Source organism: Patella vulgata, chromosome 9, assembly GCF_932274485.2.
Source record: "Patella vulgata chromosome 9, xgPatVulg1.2, whole genome shotgun sequence".
NCBI classification, from domain to species: Eukaryota; Metazoa; Mollusca; class Gastropoda; family Patellidae; genus Patella; species Patella vulgata.
Genome location: NC_065887.2, coordinates 5,336,354 through 5,358,415, shown reverse-complemented (window position 1 = coordinate 5,358,415; position 22,062 = coordinate 5,336,354). Strand labels below are relative to the sequence as shown.

The window sequence follows — 22,062 nt, the reverse complement described above, 5'->3', positions numbered from 1 at the left end:
CATTCACACTTTAATAGCTCACCAAACGGCATCAGGAACTTCAGTCACGATGCTCACGTGTATTTGATATTCATGTCCATGAATCCCATGCAATTGTCGCTCCAAAATTTAACGTCAGTTACTACGGCCGTATTATGCAAGGCACCGTACACGGCAATAAGATTCCCAGCGTTGATTGGCTGAGAAATGAGGGCGATCTATTGTTATGCATAGTCATTGAACAATTAAATATTCGCCGTGAATTTCAAATGGAGTTACGATATAAGTTGTTTGTGTATAGACATGGTTATTATAATTATATATAGCCAATAATGAATATAACGACAAATTACTGGCACTATTTGTATTTCTGTGCTTATATAGAGATAGTTTGGGAAATCAAATATTATCCAAATTACGGTAAATGGGCTAATTGCTTGGGTCGTCTTCATCTGTCACGTGACCTTTTTAAACAAAGGACGCTTAAATTGGTCTACGGCATGATAAAGCATTTTAAATTCACTCGAAAATACTTTAATCACAAAATGTCTAATCTATAACAGTACAAGACGATAATTCGGTGATTATGATTAGGCCAGTCACGTGTTAATTGGACCGTGATGTGTATATCAGAGATATACTGTACAGGTAGTGATATATTGTGTATAGATAATGTATATACTATGTGTAGTGCCTGTGACGTCACCAGTCAATCAACCGGATTAAGGTCGTAATTGAAAAATTGAAAAGCGTTTTTGCGAGTCGAATACTCAAACGTTAATAGCCGAATTAATTTTAATCAGATTGGCGTGAGCTTGCCGTAAATTGGATATAGTAACTATTGGCTACACGTAGCGAAAAAAAAATTGGCCATCTTATGTGGTCTTTAACAGAAGTTTATACAGAGTTGAAAGGTCACTATCAAATATTATCAAAAACCAGCTGAGGTCTTAAAGTTCTAAGCACCTAAATGATCGTTTAATTTGATGAAAGTTATATAGTACCTTGCTACAATAGCTACAAACGTAAACGTTGAATAATGGCCACGTGAAGAATCGTTTTATCATTTGTTGGACCACGCATCATACGAACAATATAAATAATACATTTAATCACCTGTCCGAAGTTTTCGGGGAAGACTTCGGGTCCAAGAGAGGGGCTTTCATGTTGCGTATTGTGTTTCAACAAACTTGATAGAAATACATCTTCCAACGATGGTACGTGAGAGAGCTTTGATTTTACGCTAAAATTAAACGCAATACGTCAAAGCCTCAAGTTTTCGCTCTTAGTTCAGAAATGGCTCAATAGGCATACTTCTTGGGCCATTGCTTCAGGAATACGGATACATCGTTGATGCTAATCCTTGAAGAGATTTTATTAATTATGTTAACATTAAAGTCACCTAAAATTATAGTTTTAATATTTTGTTCTTTGGCAAGCTCTAGTGCCAGTATTTCAAATTTGCCGTTGGGTGGGTGTCGCAAAGTAAGGTCTGTCATTGAGTCTAGAAACGTGGTTTAGATTCCCCGCTTGTATGTGACAAGAAGTAAAGTCGTCTGTTCAACCTCATGGGTTTTCTCCGGTGTCCTCCCATATAAAAACTTCTGTCTCTTTTATCGCCGTCACTGCTAGAGACTCCTACATGCAAGCGAATTATTGAAATTAAACTGGACCATATTATCTTAGTCCCGAAATGACATAGTTTTTGTCGTGCCTCTATATTTATGTCATATTATTCAAGATCGTTATCCGTTCATTGGGGTAACTACTAACTAAATGGTTGGTTAATCGAGTAGCTACTTAAATTTACGCAGAACTATTTAAAATATTTGTATATTTAACGCTTGTGAACTATACACTGTAAAAAAAGTTTAACTGTACACTGAAGTTTGAGGTGTGGTGAATGTCGACCAGGTATAATTGGGCGATGTAATGATAACAGCCAATGATAAATGAAAGTCAACCCGTTTGACTAGTTCTATGCATATTGTTAGCAGGTCTAACAAACTCATCTTACATAAAGACGTCTGGTCCACAGAGTTGTAACAACTAATAAGGCTTCAATTCTATTTTGTTATGAAATCTATTTGAATCAGAGATATTTTATGTTTATCTACTATTTATAAGGTATGTTATATATATAATTACTTCCCTTGTTTGTCTATAATTATATACTGTTCTCTCTTCTTCTGTTTTATTACAGAATTATATTTATATATAATATAATCCTGTGTTGATATTTCGCTTAGAGTAATTATAATAAAAAAGCAGTAATATGTCCCGCTTATACTTTAAATTATGAAAAAAAAACACCTTGGCCCAAAACCGAATGGCGGAATCTGATTATCAGATACTAAGAAGGAATTATTCATATTTATTAGAGAATTTACAAGCTAAAAATATAACAGCACATCTCTTCCAATATGGCGTCATAGATCACGACGAGCTGGAGGAAATTAATCTTAAAGTGTTCCTCCAGCTCGTCGTGATCTATGACGCCATATTGGAAGAGATGTGCTGTTATATTTTTAGCTTGTAAATTCTCTAATAAATATGAATAATTCCTTCTTAGTATCTGATAATCAGATTCCGCCATTCGGTTTTGGGCCATTGTGGATTATCTTGTTTTATCGTAGTCTTTAACAGTAAATCTGAAATGAAAGAATTTTAACCCCGGCTTTTCTACCTTTATTTTCTTCTTTAATAGTGTGACCCTAATTGGGTGAGAGTGGTGAAGTTCAGAATATAGATTCGTTATGTCAAAACCAAGAGCAAGAGTCAAAAACAGGAAGGAGTTCTGTGCGCATCAGAAATCACTGCAAGAAGTCAACTGTTGATTGTTCTCGACCACGCCAGTTGGTAACAGGTGTAAAAACAATAATAGCACAACGATGAATTTTCACATTTCTAGAAAAAAGTTATTTTTGTATATGGGAATCAATTTTCTGGCTATAATGTGTGTTTATAAAGTTTATTTGTCAGGTAAGTTCAGTTTTTGATGTCTCTTTCTACACAGTTATTTTAATAAGTTGTTTTTTATTTATGAATTTTCTTCATCAGGTGCGTTTAAGTTGAATATGGGTATTATAAAAATTATGTTTAATTTTACATAATTTAAATATAGACATTATTATTTGATGTTTCTTTTTATATAATTCGTTATATCTATTAATAAACTGATACAACATTAATCCCTGGCGGTTGCAATTCGATATAAGAGTAGGCCATAGTGCCACTGCCCAGGCAAAATTTCCCTCCTAACACACTGTATGGCGTATGCACCTTTTTCATTAGCCCAGTCGGAGCAGAACAGTAGGACGTTATAATAAACCTAATTTCATTTTGTTACATGGTACTTTTCTTCTGGGTCAATTTAAATAACGGTAGTGAAAATTGTAGTCTTTTGATTAGCTTCGAATTTAAATATTCGGATAGACGGATACTCTATTGCAGTGGTTCTCAACCCTTTTTTTTGCCCACAGCACACGTTGGAACACATGAAAAAATAGCGGCACACCTGACTAAATATATATGAAAAATATATGAATTTTGCAAAATAAAATCATGTTAAGTCAGACGGAATACAACCGTAGACAGAGACTAGTCATAGACACATAAATTGAATCAAACTAACTAAAAAAACCCACAGCTATGAACTTATCAGTAGATACCAGTGAATGCTCAATTGGGTTCACGTGGTTTTTCATATTTTCTTAGTGTGCCGTTCAAAGTTTCGCGGCACACTGGTAGGGAATCACTGCCCTATAGTATGACAGGGGGTTTAACGTCTACTTGACACAAGCTATGTCATTTCGGTACTAACATATAGTTCGATTTTATTTCAAGTAGACGCCAGTGAATACTCAATTGGGATCACGTAGTTTTTCACATTTTCTAAATTCCGCGGCACACTTAGGAATATCTCGCGGCACACAGGTGGAGAATCACTGCTCTATTGCTTTCTCTTTGTTCTCGGCCAGTTTTAATAACTTTAATGAATAATATTCCTTTTTCTGAATTTATAATTCCAGCAGAAAACAACGGTATTCTTCAAACGATTCATTTACTTCGGGTAAGGAAAATCAGTCTTATATTTTTGTTACGTTACTTTTTCATACAACCAAATAATATAATGTTTATAAATTAGAACGAGGGTCACGGTTGCTAAGTGGGTAAGACGCTGGCTCGCTAGCCTAGAGGTCGGGTGTTCGGTCCCTGCATTGGGCGAGAAAGGTCATCCAGATTTTCCAGCCCGATTCACCCTTGTCAGTAATGCAGGACGGAGGGCCTGGCAAGGACAGCTGTCTAGTCGTTCGGATGGGACGAAAAAACCGAGGTCTCGTGTAGACATTGGCGTGCACGTAAAAGATCCCTTGACGGTTGGAATTCGATACACTGAAAAAAAACTTGTGTTGAAAGAACACAAACTTGTGTTAAATTCAACACAAGTTAGGTGTCTCTATTTAACAACACAAACTTGTGTTAAAACAACACAAAACTTGTGTTAAATGTTGAAACAACACAAAACTTGTGTTAAAATGTATCAAACAACACAAAACTTGTGTTAAAATGTATCAAACAACACAAAACTTGTGTTGAAACTTGTGTGAAATCTACACAATACTTGTGTTGAAACTTGTGTTGAAATTTCTGAAACTTGTGTTGAAATTTCTGAAACTTGTGTTAAAATTTCTGAAACTTGTGTTGAAATTTCTGAAACTTGTGTGGTTTCATACAAACTTGTGTATAACCATCATCAAAAACTTGTGTTGTATTTTTCCCCAATTTATATCCAGCATAGCAACCTTTCTATGCAGGACCCCTCTCTTTGCTCTGTTAGACCTGTAAAGTTTGATAAAAGAAGGAAACAAAAAAAAATTTTGTAAGATTATTCTTTATTCATAAAATCATAGGAAAAAGTAAATTAATATTTCAAAACTAAATAGATATTTGAAATGTTAACAGAAAAACAGAGACTTCAATTCTAATACAAATTATATTGTGTTATATATAATGACCCCTCCCCCCCCCCCCCACTTTACCCATCACAAAATATAAAATAGCTATTTAAATTGTTTTTTGCCCCACACACTTTACCCATCACAAAATATAAAATAGCTATTTAAATTGTTCTTTACCCCAAAACAAGAACTGAGAATATAAAGATATGTACACAGTATCCCTACCCCATACCCCAAAATATATAATTCAAATATATCTAAATTTAATAACATCCAAAATAAGCACTAATAAGATTAATTATGCACTAAATTGAAACAATTTCAAAAACTGAAAAATGCTACAAAATCACACTACAAGTGATTTGTGAGGCATCTAGAAATAACTAGCATACACAGAAAACTAACAAAAGAAAATTGCTCTATTTTGCAGGAGTAATAAAATGATGTAGAGCCTTTTCCTCATTAAAAAAAACCCCAAACAAAATGAATATTTTATAAATAAAAGAAGCAAAGCATCAAGATTACAGGATTGAAATAAAAAAATATCATATGTACAAAAGATTTATATACAATCACAAGTCATAAGCCACAGTGGTTCAGTGAGCATAAGGCGTTGGCCGCGAAATTTCAACTGGATTTTCCGGCATAGTTCCCACTTTTCATTGTTGGATATGGCAAGGGATAATTGGGTACAAGCCCAGAATCAAAAGAGAGAGAGACATAGAGAAATGGGGTTTAACATCTACTCGACACAAACTAGATCATTTTGGGATTAACATATGGTTTAATTTTATTTCAATAATTCGCTAGCGCGTAGGGGTCTTTAGCAGTGGGAGGAAACCGGAGGTCCCGGAGAAAACCCACAAGATTGGACAGGCGACCCTACTCCTTGTCTACAACCGGGGATTCGAAACCATGCCAGTTGACTCAATGACAGGAGGCCGTATGATACAGCATGCACGTGCTAACCATTCGGCCATCCACCCCCACCCCCCAGAATTGAAACCAACCCAACTGCGTACACTTTGAAGAACCCTTGAAAATTGAATTATTTGAATCAATGACAGACCTTCTGATCAAATGTGTGCGTGTTAACCATTCGGCCCCCCCTGGGTACCCTTTAAAGAACCCTTGACAGTTGAAATATTTGATATAAGGGTAGGGTAGAATCACTCTAAGAACACAGAAAAGCAGGATATTAAAACGTATTTCATTTCATAAGCAAGGGAAAGTCACCTTAATGTAGGTCAAGGTTTTTTGTAATTCTGGGTGTATTTGATCTACATTTGGTTTCTAGTAATGCCTATTAAATACTTTATGATTTCCGACCAAATTCTAAGTGATTTATATGTCAGTTTACTTGCTATATTATACATACATATTTGAAGAGAATTAAAATCTAATTGTGTTTTGGAAGAAAATTTAACATTAATAACAAAAAATAAATATTTAAAAATTGGGTCAAATGCATTCTTTCCCAGAAGTATAAAATAAATTGATGCTTGGGTTCTCTTGTTGTTATCATACACCAAATACTCTTTCAAGGGTGTTCCAGCCTAAAAAATAAAAAGTAGGCAATAAGAATACAATGTTTAAATAAACAATTTATTTTGCCACATCGAGACTGAGTCTCTATTTGGTTTCAACTTTGCGTAACGCTTATTGTGTCTTGTCCACTTAAAGACCCAGGCAGATTATTATGCTCAAATCAAATGGGTTAAAAGTCAGAAAAATGAAATGAAATGGGGTTTAACGTCCTACTGTTCTGCTCCTATACTGGGCTAATAATGACGGGCATATGCCACACAGTGTGCTATGAGGGAATTTTTGCCCGGGCAGCGGCACTATCATCTATTCTTATATCGAATTCCAACTGCCAGGGGATCTTTTACGTGCATTCCAATATTCGTCTCATCGGAAGGACTAGACAGCTGTCATTGTCAGGCCAAGTCAGAAAAAAGTCTTGAGATTTGGGACTGAAGTCTCATAATAGGTCAACTATTCACCCGGTTCATACATGTATTGTCTGCAAATCCAGATTCCCTACTACATCATTGGCAGCACCTATTTACTTGGCAATGTCTAATTATTTTTGGACCCATTCTTATTTTATTTCCATTGACAACAAATTGGATATTACCCTTTAAAATCTATTGAAATCTATTTGAAAAGTAAAATATTGTCCATCATTATTTTACTGCTATTTACTGTAATGGATGTGATTGGCAAAAATCAAGCATGCCAAGTACTTGAAATAGCTGAGTCCTAGGCATTGCCCCAAGAAGAATAACTAGATTACCAAGCAAGTGTATAGAACTAGTTGATGATTAAAAATACAAATATGTATGTTACTTACATTTTACCTGATTATCAAGCTCTGTGAGAAAAAGTTTCCATAATATGAATAGCCATTTTCAACTGTCTTGATCTTTCTGATGTAGTTAACGGAGAAAAAAAACATACTATGTATTAGTTGACTTAAATCGACTCGACGGTTAAAAGATGAAAGTTTTAATTTAATTACATTGTATTGTAATGTGTTGGTTTGCTTTGTCACAGATGAGACAAAATGAAAAAAATGAAATGGAATGGGGTTCGGCGTCCTACTGTTCAGCTCCGACTGGGCTAATGAGGTTGGGCATATGCCATACAGTGTGCTATGAGAGAAATTTTGCCGGGTACCGTGACCCTAAGGCCTACTCTTGTATCAAATTCTAACTGCCAGGGGCTATTTTACATGCACGCCAATGTGTACACGGGACCACGTTTTTTTGTTCAATCTGAACGACTAGACAGCTGTCCTTGTAAGGCCCTCCGTTCTGCATTGTCTTACTGCAAACCCGCGACCTTAAAATATGCGAACCAGTGTCTAACCCACTTGGTCACCGTAGGTCCCCACAGATGAGATAGTCATATCTACATGTATCTGGACATAAGTAAGATTCTGTCTGTGCACATACATGTACTTCACAGTTTTACTATACTAAACTGAATTTTAAATTCCAAATAATAAAATGAAATTAAGGTTTATGTCACATCAGCTCCAACCGGGCTATATTGTGCCAAACACATTATGGTGAGATTCTAAAATACCACAACAACAATCTTTTCTATTAGAATTGAACACTCACCCTCAAAAAACAACTATGAGAAATCATAGGTGCTCAAATCACCATTTCTTCAGCTCTTTTTTTCCCCATATTTGGGTTTTTTGACTTATTTTATTATATGATCTTTGATTTGCTATGGCATCTAATATGGAAACTGAAAAATATAAATATGTGACATGTAATTAACTGTTTAAGATACCTTACCATATAAAAACTGTGTGATATCTAAAACCATTTGAATCCCGAAGATCTTACCGAAGCCGTGAAAATCTGTTTTAATAACCCTTGTTTGTCATGTGACTGGACTGTCACAGTAATTAGAAGAGAGCCATGTGGCTTAGTGTGTAAGGCACTGGCTTGCTACCCGGGAGTTTGTAGGTTTGCTCCCAGTGTTGACCGAGAAAGCTCATTTGGATTTTTCAGCATGGATTCCCTGTCTAGTCGTCATGGTGGCTAAGTGGGTAAGACGCTGGCTCGCTAGCCTGGAGGTAGGGTGTTCGATCCCTGCATTGGCCGAGAAAGTTCACCCAGATTTTCCGGCGCGTGGTTCCCCCTTGTCAGTGATGCAGGATGGAGGGCCTGACAAGGACAGTTGTCTAGTCATTCGGATGATACGAAAAAACGAGGTCCCGTGTACACGTTGGCGTCCACGTAAAAGATCCCTTGACAGTTGGAATTCGATACACCGCAGTGCCGCTGTCCGGGCAAAATTTCACTCATAGCACACTGTGTGGTGTATGCCTGTCTTCATTAGCCCAGTTCGGAGCAAAATAGTAGGACGTTAAACCCCATTTCATTTCTAGTAGTTTCAATGGAACACAAAACCTGAGGTCCAATTGGCGTGCATTTAAGCCGAAGTATGGTAGTTGGAATTTGTTGGCTGTAGCACCCGTGTCACAGTTCGACTGCTAGTTTGTGATACCCACTCGATATAAATGAGTGGTGATTGGCTAATGAATTCTAAAATCAGACGAATGCTTCGGCGAAGCGGACAGCAGGACACACCACTCAAATACAATTCGACCAAATATATTAAACATGTTTGATTCGGGCGTATGTCAGTGGATACACTAGGTGAAGTTTAGCGCCAATTGATTCAGCCGAATCCTTTGGCTAGTTTATCCAGTACTGACGATTTAAGTTTGTACTTTCTTTATATGCAAATATCACATTTGAAAGAGGCTGTAGGCCTACTTTCTTTATATGCAAATATCTTATTTGAAATAGGCCATTATTATGTGATTCCCCACTTGAATGTGACTAGGAATAAGGTCGCCTGTCCAGCCTTGTGGGTTTTCTCCGGGTCCTCCGGTTTCCTCCCTTTGCTAAATACCCCTAGGGTGTATTCGAAACAGTGTTCCGGTGCAGAGAACGGACGGAGAATGGGTTCTTGTCGGACTTGAGCAGTCTGGAATGCGTTCACGAACACGTTCCCGTTCTCAAATCCCACACTACCTCATAGCTGGTGTGAGGGAGAACAAACATGGTCGACGCATCGATAACTGCTGAGAAAACAGCATCATGGGTGCATTTATTAATTTAAAAGTTTAATACCGTTCGAAAATTGGATGTAGTATGTGGCCAGTATAACATCAAATAAGTTAGGTTGCCAGGCAACGAAACATATGCCCACAGCAGTTTAATCGTTTGCTCAGTCAACAGGGATTGTCACATATTCATTCTTTTGTAGGTAATGTGGGCATTTACAAGAAAAGATTATAATTTTTGTCGTTTGTGGGTTTACAAAGGTTCTACAAACTGAAACAAGGGCCTTAATTGTTGAAATTTGACAGATTTTTTTGTTTTGTGTTTTACTAATTTAAATAATGCATACAAATCGGATGATAATTTTGTTGTTCGCGCGTTCACAAGGTTCGAAAAAGTGAAACAAGGGCCACAACTCTAGACATAATTCACGGAAATCGCAAAAATTTAATAGACGTCTTCGTTTTACTAATTTAAAAGATGCAAATGAATTTCACAAAGTGAAACAAGGGCCATAACTCCAGAAGAAACTAACGGAAATTATTGAAATTAAATAGGATTCATCTCATTAAAATAAACAACATATCAATTTCAAAATAATCAGGTCTGTAGACGACGGACAAACCTACGAACGAGGGCGATGACAATATGCGACCACATTTCCATGTGGGCGTATCAAAAGGTGATGTAATCGTCATCCAAAGAATTGAAAAGGAGTAAAATGGAGTCATAATTTATCATAAGTATGCCTAATAGCGAAGTCAATACCAAACAAGTTATCGTAACAGATTGTATAAATTTAATTCATCTTGTTACCATGGATACCGTTCTCTCATGTTCGAGACTCATGAAAGTGTTTTCATGTTCTTCAGCCGTTCTCGAACCTGCGCGAACACTGTTTCTAATACACTCCTACGGTACGCGCAAGCAAATCATTCAAATAAAATTGAACAATATTAGCCTCAAAATTACCTAGCGCCAGTAAGTATAAAGGATCTATCCGACAAACACTAACAACAACTCTAGGTTTATGCAGAATTAATATAACACAACATACACAGATGGCAATAGAATGAGACAGTGTTCAGGAAAAGGGCGGAAACGGAAGAAGACTACCCGTCCTACTTGATTCTAGGACATAAAGCATGGGCCTACTTGATTCGACCTTGTCTGCGATATCACCTCGGTGGAAGCGGACGTAAAATACAACTAACCCATCATTGATTCGACCAATTTAATACAAGGAAATGAATGGCATAGTTTGTGTCAAGTGAATTTAGTGAATTTTAAACCCCATTTACTCGCCCTCTCTCTACAGAGATAAATACTTTTCCTGTTACATACAATAACAATTATTGGCCATTATTTAAAAAATATATTAAAAGGAAATGAAATTCTGTTACCTGTTTTTCTTTGTGTAGTACATATGCTAACATCAATGACTGGAAAAAAAATAACGAAACTGTAGAGAAACTTCTGAATCATTGAAAGTCTAATTATTAGGCCTACACATTGATGACATTGATATAAAAAAAAGGCTGATTTGTTTGTTGTTGTTTTTTTCTTTTACAGAAATATTAAGATTACATTTCAAATAAACAACTAACACAAAAGTTAGTATCTAGCTATAGTCCATGTCTGGATATACATTTCTCCTTTTTTTTGGCCCGAACGTCTATAAAAATCAAAGATGGCGGCCAATAATTGCAACCGGGCATTACTATAAAATCAAGACAGATTCTTACCTGCTGGTCCTAGTCGGGGGTTTCTTGCAATTATAAGTATTTGAACAACGGTGTAGCGCCGATTAGCTAATAATAATTAAGCACGATTTCAGAAAAATTAAGACAGATTCATTAGATTGCTGAATTAGCGGAACACTTTTAGAACACATCAAAAAAAATTTCTTTGTGGCGCCATTATATAAATAGAATTCCGGTGCAGTCAGTGGCAGTGGTTCTAAATCTGACTGTTTTAAACGAAACGAATTATTATATACATAGAAGCAATATATACATGCTAAATTAAATACACGGTTTTATTTTTTGTAAAAATTTACAAACCTGCGGTCTGGTATTCTATGTGACCATTATAATTTTTTTTTTAAAAATATCACGGCTAAAGCACTCTGTTGATGCTAACGTCACTACATCTAACTGAATGTCGCTGATATAATATCAAAGAAAGAATTTGTCGCAATGACTAAAGTATAGATACTTCTTCTTAGTTAGTTGTATTTTACGCCCGCTTCCACCGAAGTGATATCGCAGACAAAAAGTATAGATAACTTGGAGAACCATTATATCAATAAGTCGATTATGAGATACACGTGGATGATCAATTAAATTTGATTGGTTACTTTTCAGTTAACCAATACTGTCCAATTTCGATTACATCAACCAATTACATTATTAAGAGTTTTACTCATTTTTTTTGTTCATTGCACATTGAATCAATTTTCGAAAACACCAGGGTGCTGAAAATCACATGTACACTATATATTCATTTGGTCTATCAGTTTATTGGGTCAATAAAAAAAGACAGACATTTTAACTATATAGACCACTTAACACCAATTAACATTCAAGTCTGTCTGGCAATTGTCTGATTAATTGGTACTCACTCCCTTCCAGTGATTTTCGAGATGTGAATTAAGCCCTTTATTACTTTTCTTAAAACTTGACGACTCCCGAATTCAGACTTTGTATGGAGTTTTTTTCTTAAAAAGAAAACAAATCGTGGAAGGTACACATTACTTGTGTTAATGATATGAAAAAACACACAAGATTTTATAAATCGACACAAGTTTGTGTTAATGCAATGCAAAACAACACATAACTTGTGTAGTTTAGTTTTATCACAAGTACTTGTTTTGAGATCCAACACAAGTGTTTTTTCAGTGTATAAGAGTAGGCCGTAGTGCCGCTGTCCGGGCAAAATTTCCCTTATAGCACACTACTGTATGGCGTATCCCCGTCTTCATTAGCCTAGTTTGGAGCAGAACAGTAGGACGTTAAACCCAAATCATTTCAATTTCAGAAATATGGGTCCCGATTAACTCATATGAAATGGTAGCATTCTTCCTGATCAACATAGACACCATTATGATTTTTCACATTTTCTTTTCCGTTGTGATTTTACATCAATTTTCTTCCCGAAATTAAAAAAAATATGATTTTTCTTTTCATTTAGTCCAAACCAACAGATTACATACAGCTGGAATTGTCAGAAAGAAGGAATAATATGAGTAATTTCTGCCATCGACAAGTTTCGCAAAACACCACGAAGCGCACAATGGAAAATATCAAAAAGAAATTACTGTATTCTCCAGAGAAGAAGTTTTTATATTGTCCAGTGGAAAAAGTTGGATCCACATTTTGGCGACGTTTGTTCTTAATTGTGAATGGCGTCTCTAAAACAAATAACCCATTTAATGTTTCAACATATATGCTTTACAGTAACCGTTACAGCGCAATAAAAGCGGAAACAACAGCAATACGAAATTCTTTAAAGTTTGTTATTGTCCGTGAGCCATATTCTCGTCTTTTGTCCGCTTACGCCAATAAACTGTTTGACATAAATCCAGTTTATTGGTCAATGTACGGACGAAAGGTTATCAAAGCTGTACGGAAAAACCCGAGTAATAAAAGTTTATCTTGTGGTCATGATGTCACATTTCCAGAGTTAGTTCGTTACGTCGTAAAACCACTTGCCATGAAGGATATTCATTTTAATCCTATTTCAGACAAGTGTAGTCCTTGTGACGTAAAATATGACATCATAGGTAAAATGGAAACATTTAAACGGGACACTTTGCATGTTCTAAAGAAACTAAACTTGACCCACTTAGTAATGTCTAGGGCACTTCAAGAAATGGAAGAAGGGGTGGACATTGATACTATCAAAAGCAATACGAACAGTTTGATGAATTACCTCTCGCAAAAAAGAACACTGAAATGTGTAACCCATGAAGAGGCGTTTAAAAGAAAATGGCGGAATTTGCAACTTAGGGGAATTATAGGAAGTGACGTCGAATACCCTTTCAAAGACGGCGAAGAGGAGACAACAACTCACAGTCAATTATTAGCAGTGTTTCTAAATGCTTCTAGACGTTCCGGAAGTCGAAAATCGCGTCGTAAAAACCGGGAACTGTCTTTTTTAGAAGCTTACAGCAAAGTTGAAAAGAAGTATTTAATCCAGTTGAGCAAATACTTTAAAAATGATTGTTCAAGTTTTAGTTATGACTGTAGACCCACAAACATCTTTGAAAAGAACCAAAAACCACACACTAAGTTTTTTGATACAGGGGGTTTATAGGTTCCATATGGAAAGGTTTTAGTTTTGATATATCCCACAGGTTTGAAGTGATTAAAGAAGTGATGGTTTGTTTTGATTTTTGTTTGGAGGCGGGGGAGAGGGTGCGGGTATTTTGCTATTTAGGTTGGTATTATTTATTTTATTGGTCGTTTTCCTGTACAGTACTGAAAGCAAATTGAAGAAACCCCGGAGAACGCTAGATCGGCGACGGTCCTGCACATATGACGTCATATCCCTGTTTCCATCTCTAGACTTTGACGACATCTGCAGGTCCTAACCCGTAGCCTAACCCACAATCCACATATGACGTCATATGTTCTAAAATGTACAGGACCGTCGCCAATCTAGCGTTCTCCAGAAACACCGCGCGGTGGAAGGGTACTTAGCTCTGTATGAGTGTTTGTCAGGTGATTTCGTTTACGCCTGTTTTAATCCATATAAACGTTTTGGTGTTTTCTTCACTATTATTTCCTTTCGTTTGTCTTCTGTGATATATTTATATTAGTTCATTACAAAGAAAGCTCATTATGTTCTAAATATTGGATATTGGGATCCCACATTTTCACGGTAAAATAACAACAATATTGATTGGAATGGACCAATATTGTAGCAAAGGCTACATCTGCCTATTACAGATGCCATCAGATATATCCGATATTATGTAGACTAATGCGGTTCAGTTATATTTCGATTTAATTTTAAACTGGAGGAGCCAGATTTAGCTTCGAACAACCGGTACGTTGGTTGCAATTAAGGCACACGTATTGTCAAACCTTCAAAGGCTGATATATTCACTTGCAATAGAGTAATGTGAATGAAATTTTCAAATTATTGATTTTACATTATCTATTTTCGAACTATTATAGCACGAATGGCCAGCTCTTTATCTAAATCTTACACAATGTATCTTTAATTTAGAATATTATTGAGTTGGGGGTTTAGTTCCTCTATGTTTTGGAAACTTGAAATAAACAAAAATGGCTCTAAGACCCCATATTAATGTAATATCAAGTAGTAAAATAGGGCACTTGGAGGGGGTATTTCCGGTAGGGTTATCTTCCCCTGTTTTGTTTACCTTATCAACGTCAGAAGAGTTATCCCCCTTTTATTATGGGCGTGGTTGTTGACCCTAGTTACGATAGAATCACGTGACAACGACGTAATATGAACACCATGTCCGTTTAAATTTGAATTGTTGGGTGTGTTTGTGTTTGTAATGTTGTCCGCCTTTTTTTTAAAAAGTGGGGTTAACGGTTAATTGTAGTGATGATGGAAACCCGTGGCAACTAGGTAATATGAAGTTGTGAGTTTAAATTTGAATTGTGGATATGGGGGGGAGGGGGGTCACCGTAATGAGCGTGCGAAGTTCACCTCGAACCCACGCACCGCCCGCCCAGTCCAGCGCGCCCGCCCGCGGACGCTATGATCTTATTTTTATTCAATGTATTATTGGTGGTGTGAAACAAAATGTTTTATTTGTACCGCGCATGGGCCCCGCCTCGCCACGCCCCAACGTCTTTTTCGTCGTCGCTTCAACCCAAAGACCAAAACATGTCCTAAAAGACATTCCCGTCAATTGTATGGTTAATTGTATTTGTTAATTGTATTTGTTAATTGTATTTGTTAATTGTATTTGTTAATTGTATTTGTTAATTGTATTTGTTAATTGTATTTTTTCATTTAGTCTTGTTATTTCCTCATTTAGTTGATTATTTATAATCTAATTATTCATAATCTAATTATTTTTTTTTTCATGAATTCTTTTTCATGAATTCTTTTTCATGAATTTCTTTTCATGAATTATTCATAATTCAGTTATTTTTTTTCATTATTTTGTTTTATTAATTAATTTCTTTTCATTAATTTTTTTTTTCATTTATTCTTTTTTTTTCATTAATTTTTTTTTTTTCATTAATTCATTTTTTTTTTTTAAATTTATTTTTATTTATTTAAATTTGGTGAAATTATTTACTGGTCTGGCGGTAGTTCTCAATTTGATCTTTTGAATTTCACGACCAAAATTTGGTTTTAAATAAGAGAAATGAAACGAGTTTTAACGTCCATACTGACTAATAGGGACTAGATTAATATTTTGGAACTTGAATATTCTCAGATGTCACCAATCAAATAATTGTAGTCATTTGTAGTATTAAGTAATATATTAATTAGTATATTAATTGTTTATATTAATTGAGGTTAATCAAACTCGTGTACTTGTTTTAAAAAATACAAATTGTACATCGTTAAGGTATGAGAAATGTTTTAAAATGATAATTGTAGTCATTATCGCATTAATTAATATGTTAATTAGTATATTAATTGTTTTATATTAATTTAGGTTACTCTAACCCTAACGTACTTAAATGTTTTTATTTTAGCATTTGATAAAATATTTAAGAAAAATAAAAGTGGTTAGTTCTTTAAAAACCAGGTTAATAATATTAATATTACATTATGTATTTAACAGATGTTTTTCGGGGTAGTAGGTGAACTTTTGACCGATATTCTAAAAAATGCCATGAACCTTTTTAAATAAACCAATAACCTATATTCCTTCTATGCCAGTTTTTTTGGGGTTTTTTTTTCCGAGTTGTTAAAAAAAAACTACAAGCTGTATGCTGTTAACGCGTAAGAAAATGGCCTTAAAAAAACAAAAATGACCGGATAATTGTAGTAATTAACGTATTAATTAATGTGCGAATTAGTATATTAATTGTTTTATATTAATCGAGGTTAATTAAACTCACGTACTTGTTAAAATATTACAAGCTGTATGTCGTTAACAGATGAGAAAATGTTTTAAAAGTAAAAGTAGTATTAAGTAATATGTTAATTAGTATATTAATTGTTTATATTAATTGCGGTTAATTAAACTCATGTACTTGTTTAAATAAATACAAGCTGTACATCGTTAAGGTATGAGAAATGTTTTAAAATGACAATTGTAGTCATTATCGTATTAATTAATATGTTAATTAGTATATTAATTGTTTTATATTAATTTAGGTTAGTCTAACCCTAACTTACTTAAATGTTTTTATTTTAGCATTTGAAATATATTTAAGAAAAATAAAAGTGGTTAGTTCTTTAAAAACCAGGTTAATAATATTAATATTACATTATGTATTTAACAGATGTTTTTCGGGGTAGTAGGTGAACTTTTGACCGATATTCTAAAAAATGCAATGGACCTTTTTAAATATGCCAATAACCTCTATATTCCTTCTAGGCCAGTTATTTTTATTTATTTATTTTTTTTGCCGAGTTGTTAAAAAATTACAATCTCTATGCTGTTGACGCGTAAGAAAATGGCTTTAAAAAAACAAAAATGACCAGATAATTGTAGTAATTATGGTATAAATTAATATGCGAATTAATTATATTGTTTTATATTGATTAAGGTTAGTTAAAACCGACATACTTCAGTAAGATTTTTATTTTTTTATTTTAGCCTTTGAAATATATTTAACAAAAAATATAATAGGTGACCTCTTTTAAAACAAACTGACGGCTAACACTAGATAATGTACTTAACAGATGTTCTAACCGATGGCTTTTGATTTTAAACTAGATAAAACATAATATCGTGCAGTAAAACATTCCATCCACATATATGTGTGTTACATACAGTTGTGATCATGTGATCTGTTTAAAAAAAGGAGCGGCTTATTTAAAAGCTGATGACGAAGCACCATTCCTTTGTTCAATGCCAATCTTTCAGTCTTTCGCGTGGTGGGTGACCTTTGGACCGATATACTAAAACTTAATCTGGAACTATTTAAAATATGTCTATGAACTTTTGTAAACTTTTCCATTGACCTGAATTCGTCTAAAATGCAAATGACTTGCGAAATACACAATTGTGATTGGTTTTCTAGGTCTTGCATGAAATGGAAATTCACCGAACATGCAAATAATTTGTGACATACACTCCCTCATTGGTTCTGTTAGATGAACTTTATGCCGTCTGAACCGTATATGTAAATGACTTTGTTTCTGTGGTATATAACCACGATTCCATAAGACCTTCTTACCATTTTTCAAACTTGTGTATCAAAGGAATCCCTTCTATCCTTATAGATTTTTCATTCATTAGTTGTTTTTTTTCAATAAGTGATGTACATATGATTTATTTTAATTTGTTAAAATCATTTACCGATTATTTGTAGATATTGTTTTTTAATTTGATGGAAAGTTTGCATCTGTAGTCAAATGTTTGAAATTTGAACAATATTTCATCTGCTGATAGTTTTATATTTAATGAAAGGTTTTAATAAAATGTGGTGGTATGATGAATCTGTTCCAATATTTGAATTATGAAAATAGTATGACCAAGTTTCCATGACCGAAATATGTTCTTTATATAAATGGGTTTTATTTTCGTTACACAGTATTTTAGATTCGATTTATATATTATAGCGGTGGTCACAGTTATCTTGTATGGAGTTATGACATGTTTTAGCACCATGTAATTTAATATCTTTGAGAACTAAAGAAAATGTCTTCTGTAAAGGCAATTTGGTGACTATGTTTAATTAACTCCAGTCTTTTAGTTGTGACATATGTTTTAATCATCAAAATAAAAGTCAAGCAACTTGGTGTCATTTGATATTCTTGAGAACCAAAGAATATGTCTTTGGCGTGGGAAAGTTTGGCATGTGTTATATAACCAGTGTCTTAGCTGTGTCAGATGGTTTAGCTATCAAATTACAAGGCAACACGACTTTGGTGTCATCTGATATTCTTGAGAATTGAAGAATGCGTCTGTTGCGTGGCAAAGTTTGACAGGCGTTTTTATTGCCAGTGCCTTAGCTGTGCCAGATGTTTAAAATGTTTTCAAAGTATTTGCTTTTTTTTGACAAAAGATTTTGGACAAAGAAACTTTTACCTGTTTTTCTTTGTGTAGTACATATGCTAACATCAATGACTGGAAAAAAAATAACGAAACTGTAGAGAAACTTCTGAATCATTGAAAGTCTAATTATTAGGCCTACACATTGATGACATTGATATAAAAAAAAGGCTGATTTGTTTGTTGTTGTTTTTTTCTTTTACAGAAATATTAAGATTACATTTCAAATAAACAACTAACACAAAAGTTAGTATCTAGCTATAGTCCATGTCTGGATATACATTTCTCCTTTTTTTTGGCCCGAACGTCTATAAAAATCAAAGATGGCGGCCAATAATTGCAACCGGGCATTACTATAAAATCAAGACAGATTCTTACCTGCTGGTCCTAGTCGGGGGTTTCTTGCAATTATAAGTATTTGAACAACGGTGTAGCGCCGATTAGCTAATAATAATTAAGCACGATTTCAAAAAAATTAAGACAGATTCATTAGATTGCTGAATTAGCGGAACACTTTTAGAACACATCAAAAAAAATTTCTTTGTGGCGCCATTAATAAATAGAATTCCGGTGCAGTCAGTGGCAGTGGTTCTAAATCTGACTGTTTTAAACGAAACGAATTATTATATACATAGAAGCAATATATACATGCTAAATTAAATACACGGTTTTATTTTTTGTAAAAATTTACAAACCTGCGGTCTGGTATTCTATGTGACCATTATAATTTTTTTTTAAAAAATATCACGGCTAAAGCACTCTGTTGATGCTAACGTCACTACATCTAACTGAATGTCGCTGATATAATATCAAAGAAAGAATTTGTCGCAATGACTAAAGTATAGATACTTCTTCTTAGTTAGTTGTATTTTACGCCCGCTTCCACCGAAGTGATATCGCAGACAAAAAGTATAGATAACTTGGAGAACCATTATATCAATAAGTCGATTATGAGATACACGTGGATGATCAATTAAATTTGATTGGTTACTTTTCAGTTAACCAATACTGTCCAATTTCGATTACATCAACCAATTACATTATTAAGAGTTTTACTCATTTTTTTTGTTCATTGCACATTGAATCAATTTTCGAAAACACCAGGGTGCTGAAAATCACATGTACACTATATATTCATTTGGTCTATCAGTTTATTGGGTCAATAAAAAAAGACAGACATTTTAACTATATAGACCACTTAACACCAATTAACATTCAAGTCTGTCTGGCAATTGTCTGATTAATTGGTACTCACTCCCTTCCAGTGATTTTCGAGATGTGAATTAAGCCCTTTATTACTTTTCTTAAAACTTGACGACTCCCGAATTCAGACTTTGTATGGAGTTTTTTTCTTAAAAAGAAAACAAATCGTGGAAGGTACACATTACTTGTGTTAATGATATGAAAAAACACACAAGATTTTATAAATCGACACAAGTTTGTGTTAATGCAATGCAAAACAACACATAACTTGTGTAGTTTAGTTTTATCACAAGTACTTGTGTTGAGATCCAACACTAGTGTTTTTTCAGTGTATAAGAGTAGGCCGTAGTGCCGCTGTCCGGGCAAAATTTCCCTTATAGCACACTACTGTATGGCGTATCCCCGTCTTCATTAGCCTAGTTTGGAGCAGAACAGTAGGACGTTAAACCCAAATCATTTCAATTTCAGAAATATGGGTCCCGATTAACTCATATGAAATGGTAGCATTCTTCCTGATCAACATAGACACCATTATGATTTTTCACATTTTCTTTTCCGTTGTGATTTTACATCAATTTTCTTCCCGAAATTAAAAAAAATATGATTTTTCTTTTCATTTAGTCCAAACCAACAGATTACATACAGCTGGAATTGTCAGAAAGAAGGAATAATATGAGTAATTTCTGCCATCGACAAGTTTCGCAAAACACCACGAAGCGCACAATGGAAAATATCAAAAAGAAATTACTGTATTCTCCAGAGAAGAAGTTTTTATATTGTCCAGTGGAAAAAGTTGGATCCACATTTTGGCGACGTTTGTTCTTAATTGTGAATGGCGTCTCTAAAACAAATAACCCATTTAATGTTTCAACATATATGCTTTACAGTAACCGTTACAGCGCAATAAAAGCGGAAACAACAGCAATACGAAATTCTTTAAAGTTTGTTATTGTCCGTGAGCCATATTCTCGTCTTTTGTCCGCTTACGCCAATAAACTGTTTGACATAAATCCAGTTTATTGGTCAATGTACGGACGAAAGGTTATCAAAGCTGTACGGAAAAACCCGAGTAATAAAAGTTTATCTTGTGGTCATGATGTCACATTTCCAGAGTTAGTTCGTTACGTCGTAAAACCACTTGCCATGAAGGATATTCATTTTAATCCTATTTCAGACAAGTGTAGTCCTTGTGACGTAAAATATGACATCATAGGTAAAATGGAAACATTTAAACGGGACACTTTGCATGTTCTAAAGAAACTAAACTTGACCCACTTAGTAATGTCTAGGGCACTTCAAGAAATGGAAGAAGGGGTGGACATTGATACTATCAAAAGCAATACGAACAGTTTGATGAATTACCTCTCGCAAAAAAGAACACTGAAATGTGTAACCCATGAAGAGGCGTTTAAAAGAAAATGGCGGAATTTGCAACTTAGGGGAATTATAGGAAGTGACGTCGAATACCCTTTCAAAGACGGCGAAGAGGAGACAACAACTCACAGTCAATTATTAGCAGTGTTTCTAAATGCTTCTAGACGTTCCGGAAGTCGAAAATCGCGTCGTAAAAACCGGGAACTGTCTTTTTTAGAAGCTTACAGCAAAGTTGAAAAGAAGTATTTAATCCAGTTGAGCAAATACTTTAAAAATGATTGTTCAAGTTTTAGTTATGACTGTAGACCCACAAACATCTTTGAAAAGAACCAAAAACCACACACTAAGTTTTTTGATACAGGGGGTTTATAGGTTCCATATGGAAAGGTTTTAGTTTTGATATATCCCACAGGTTTGAAGTGATTAAAGAAGTGATGGTTTGTTTTGATTTTTGTTTGGAGGCGGGGGAGAGGGTGCGGGTATTTTGCTATTTAGGTTGGTATTATTTATTTTATTGGTCGTTTTCCTGTACAGTACTGAAAGCAAATTGAAGAAACCCCGGAGAACGCTAGATCGGCGACGGTCCTGCACATATGACGTCATATCCCTGTTTCCATCTCTAGACTTTGACGACATCTGCAGGTCCTAACCCGTAGCCTAACCCACAATCCACATATGACGTCATATGTTCTAAAATGTACAGGACCGTCGCCAATCTAGCGTTCTCCAGAAACACCGCGCGGTGGAAGGGTACTTAGCTCTGTATGAGTGTTTGTCAGGT

General features: G+C 34.7%; 1 protein-coding gene and 1 long non-coding RNA gene across 3 annotated transcripts; one reads left to right on the top strand and one right to left on the bottom strand.

Annotated features, from left to right (window-relative positions):
• Positions 1-1,915: 1,915 nt before the first annotated feature.
• LOC126832217 (carbohydrate sulfotransferase 13) lies at positions 1,916-15,427 on the top strand. Of its 2 annotated transcripts, none has more exons than XM_050562939.2 (4): positions 1,916-2,106; positions 2,687-2,961; positions 4,014-4,051; positions 12,728-15,427. In XM_050562939.2, exons 2-4 carry the CDS (start codon positions 2,871-2,873, stop codon positions 13,850-13,852), a joined length of 1,254 nt encoding a protein of 417 aa, XP_050418896.1. In that variant the 5' UTR covers positions 1,916-2,106; positions 2,687-2,870; the 3' UTR covers positions 13,853-15,427. The 2 variants fall into 2 exon arrangements, with proteins under 2 accessions (XP_050418896.1, XP_050418893.1); XM_050562936.2 differs by having other exon boundaries at positions 4,011-4,051.
• Positions 5,017-12,089, bottom strand: LOC126832227 (uncharacterized). Its single transcript, XR_007684612.2, has 4 exons — positions 10,939-12,089; positions 8,072-8,204; positions 7,297-7,372; positions 5,017-6,496 (listed from the first exon to the last, which is right to left on the bottom strand). It is a non-coding gene; the product is annotated as an uncharacterized LOC126832227 (long non-coding RNA).
• Positions 15,428-22,062: the final 6,635 nt, after the last annotated feature.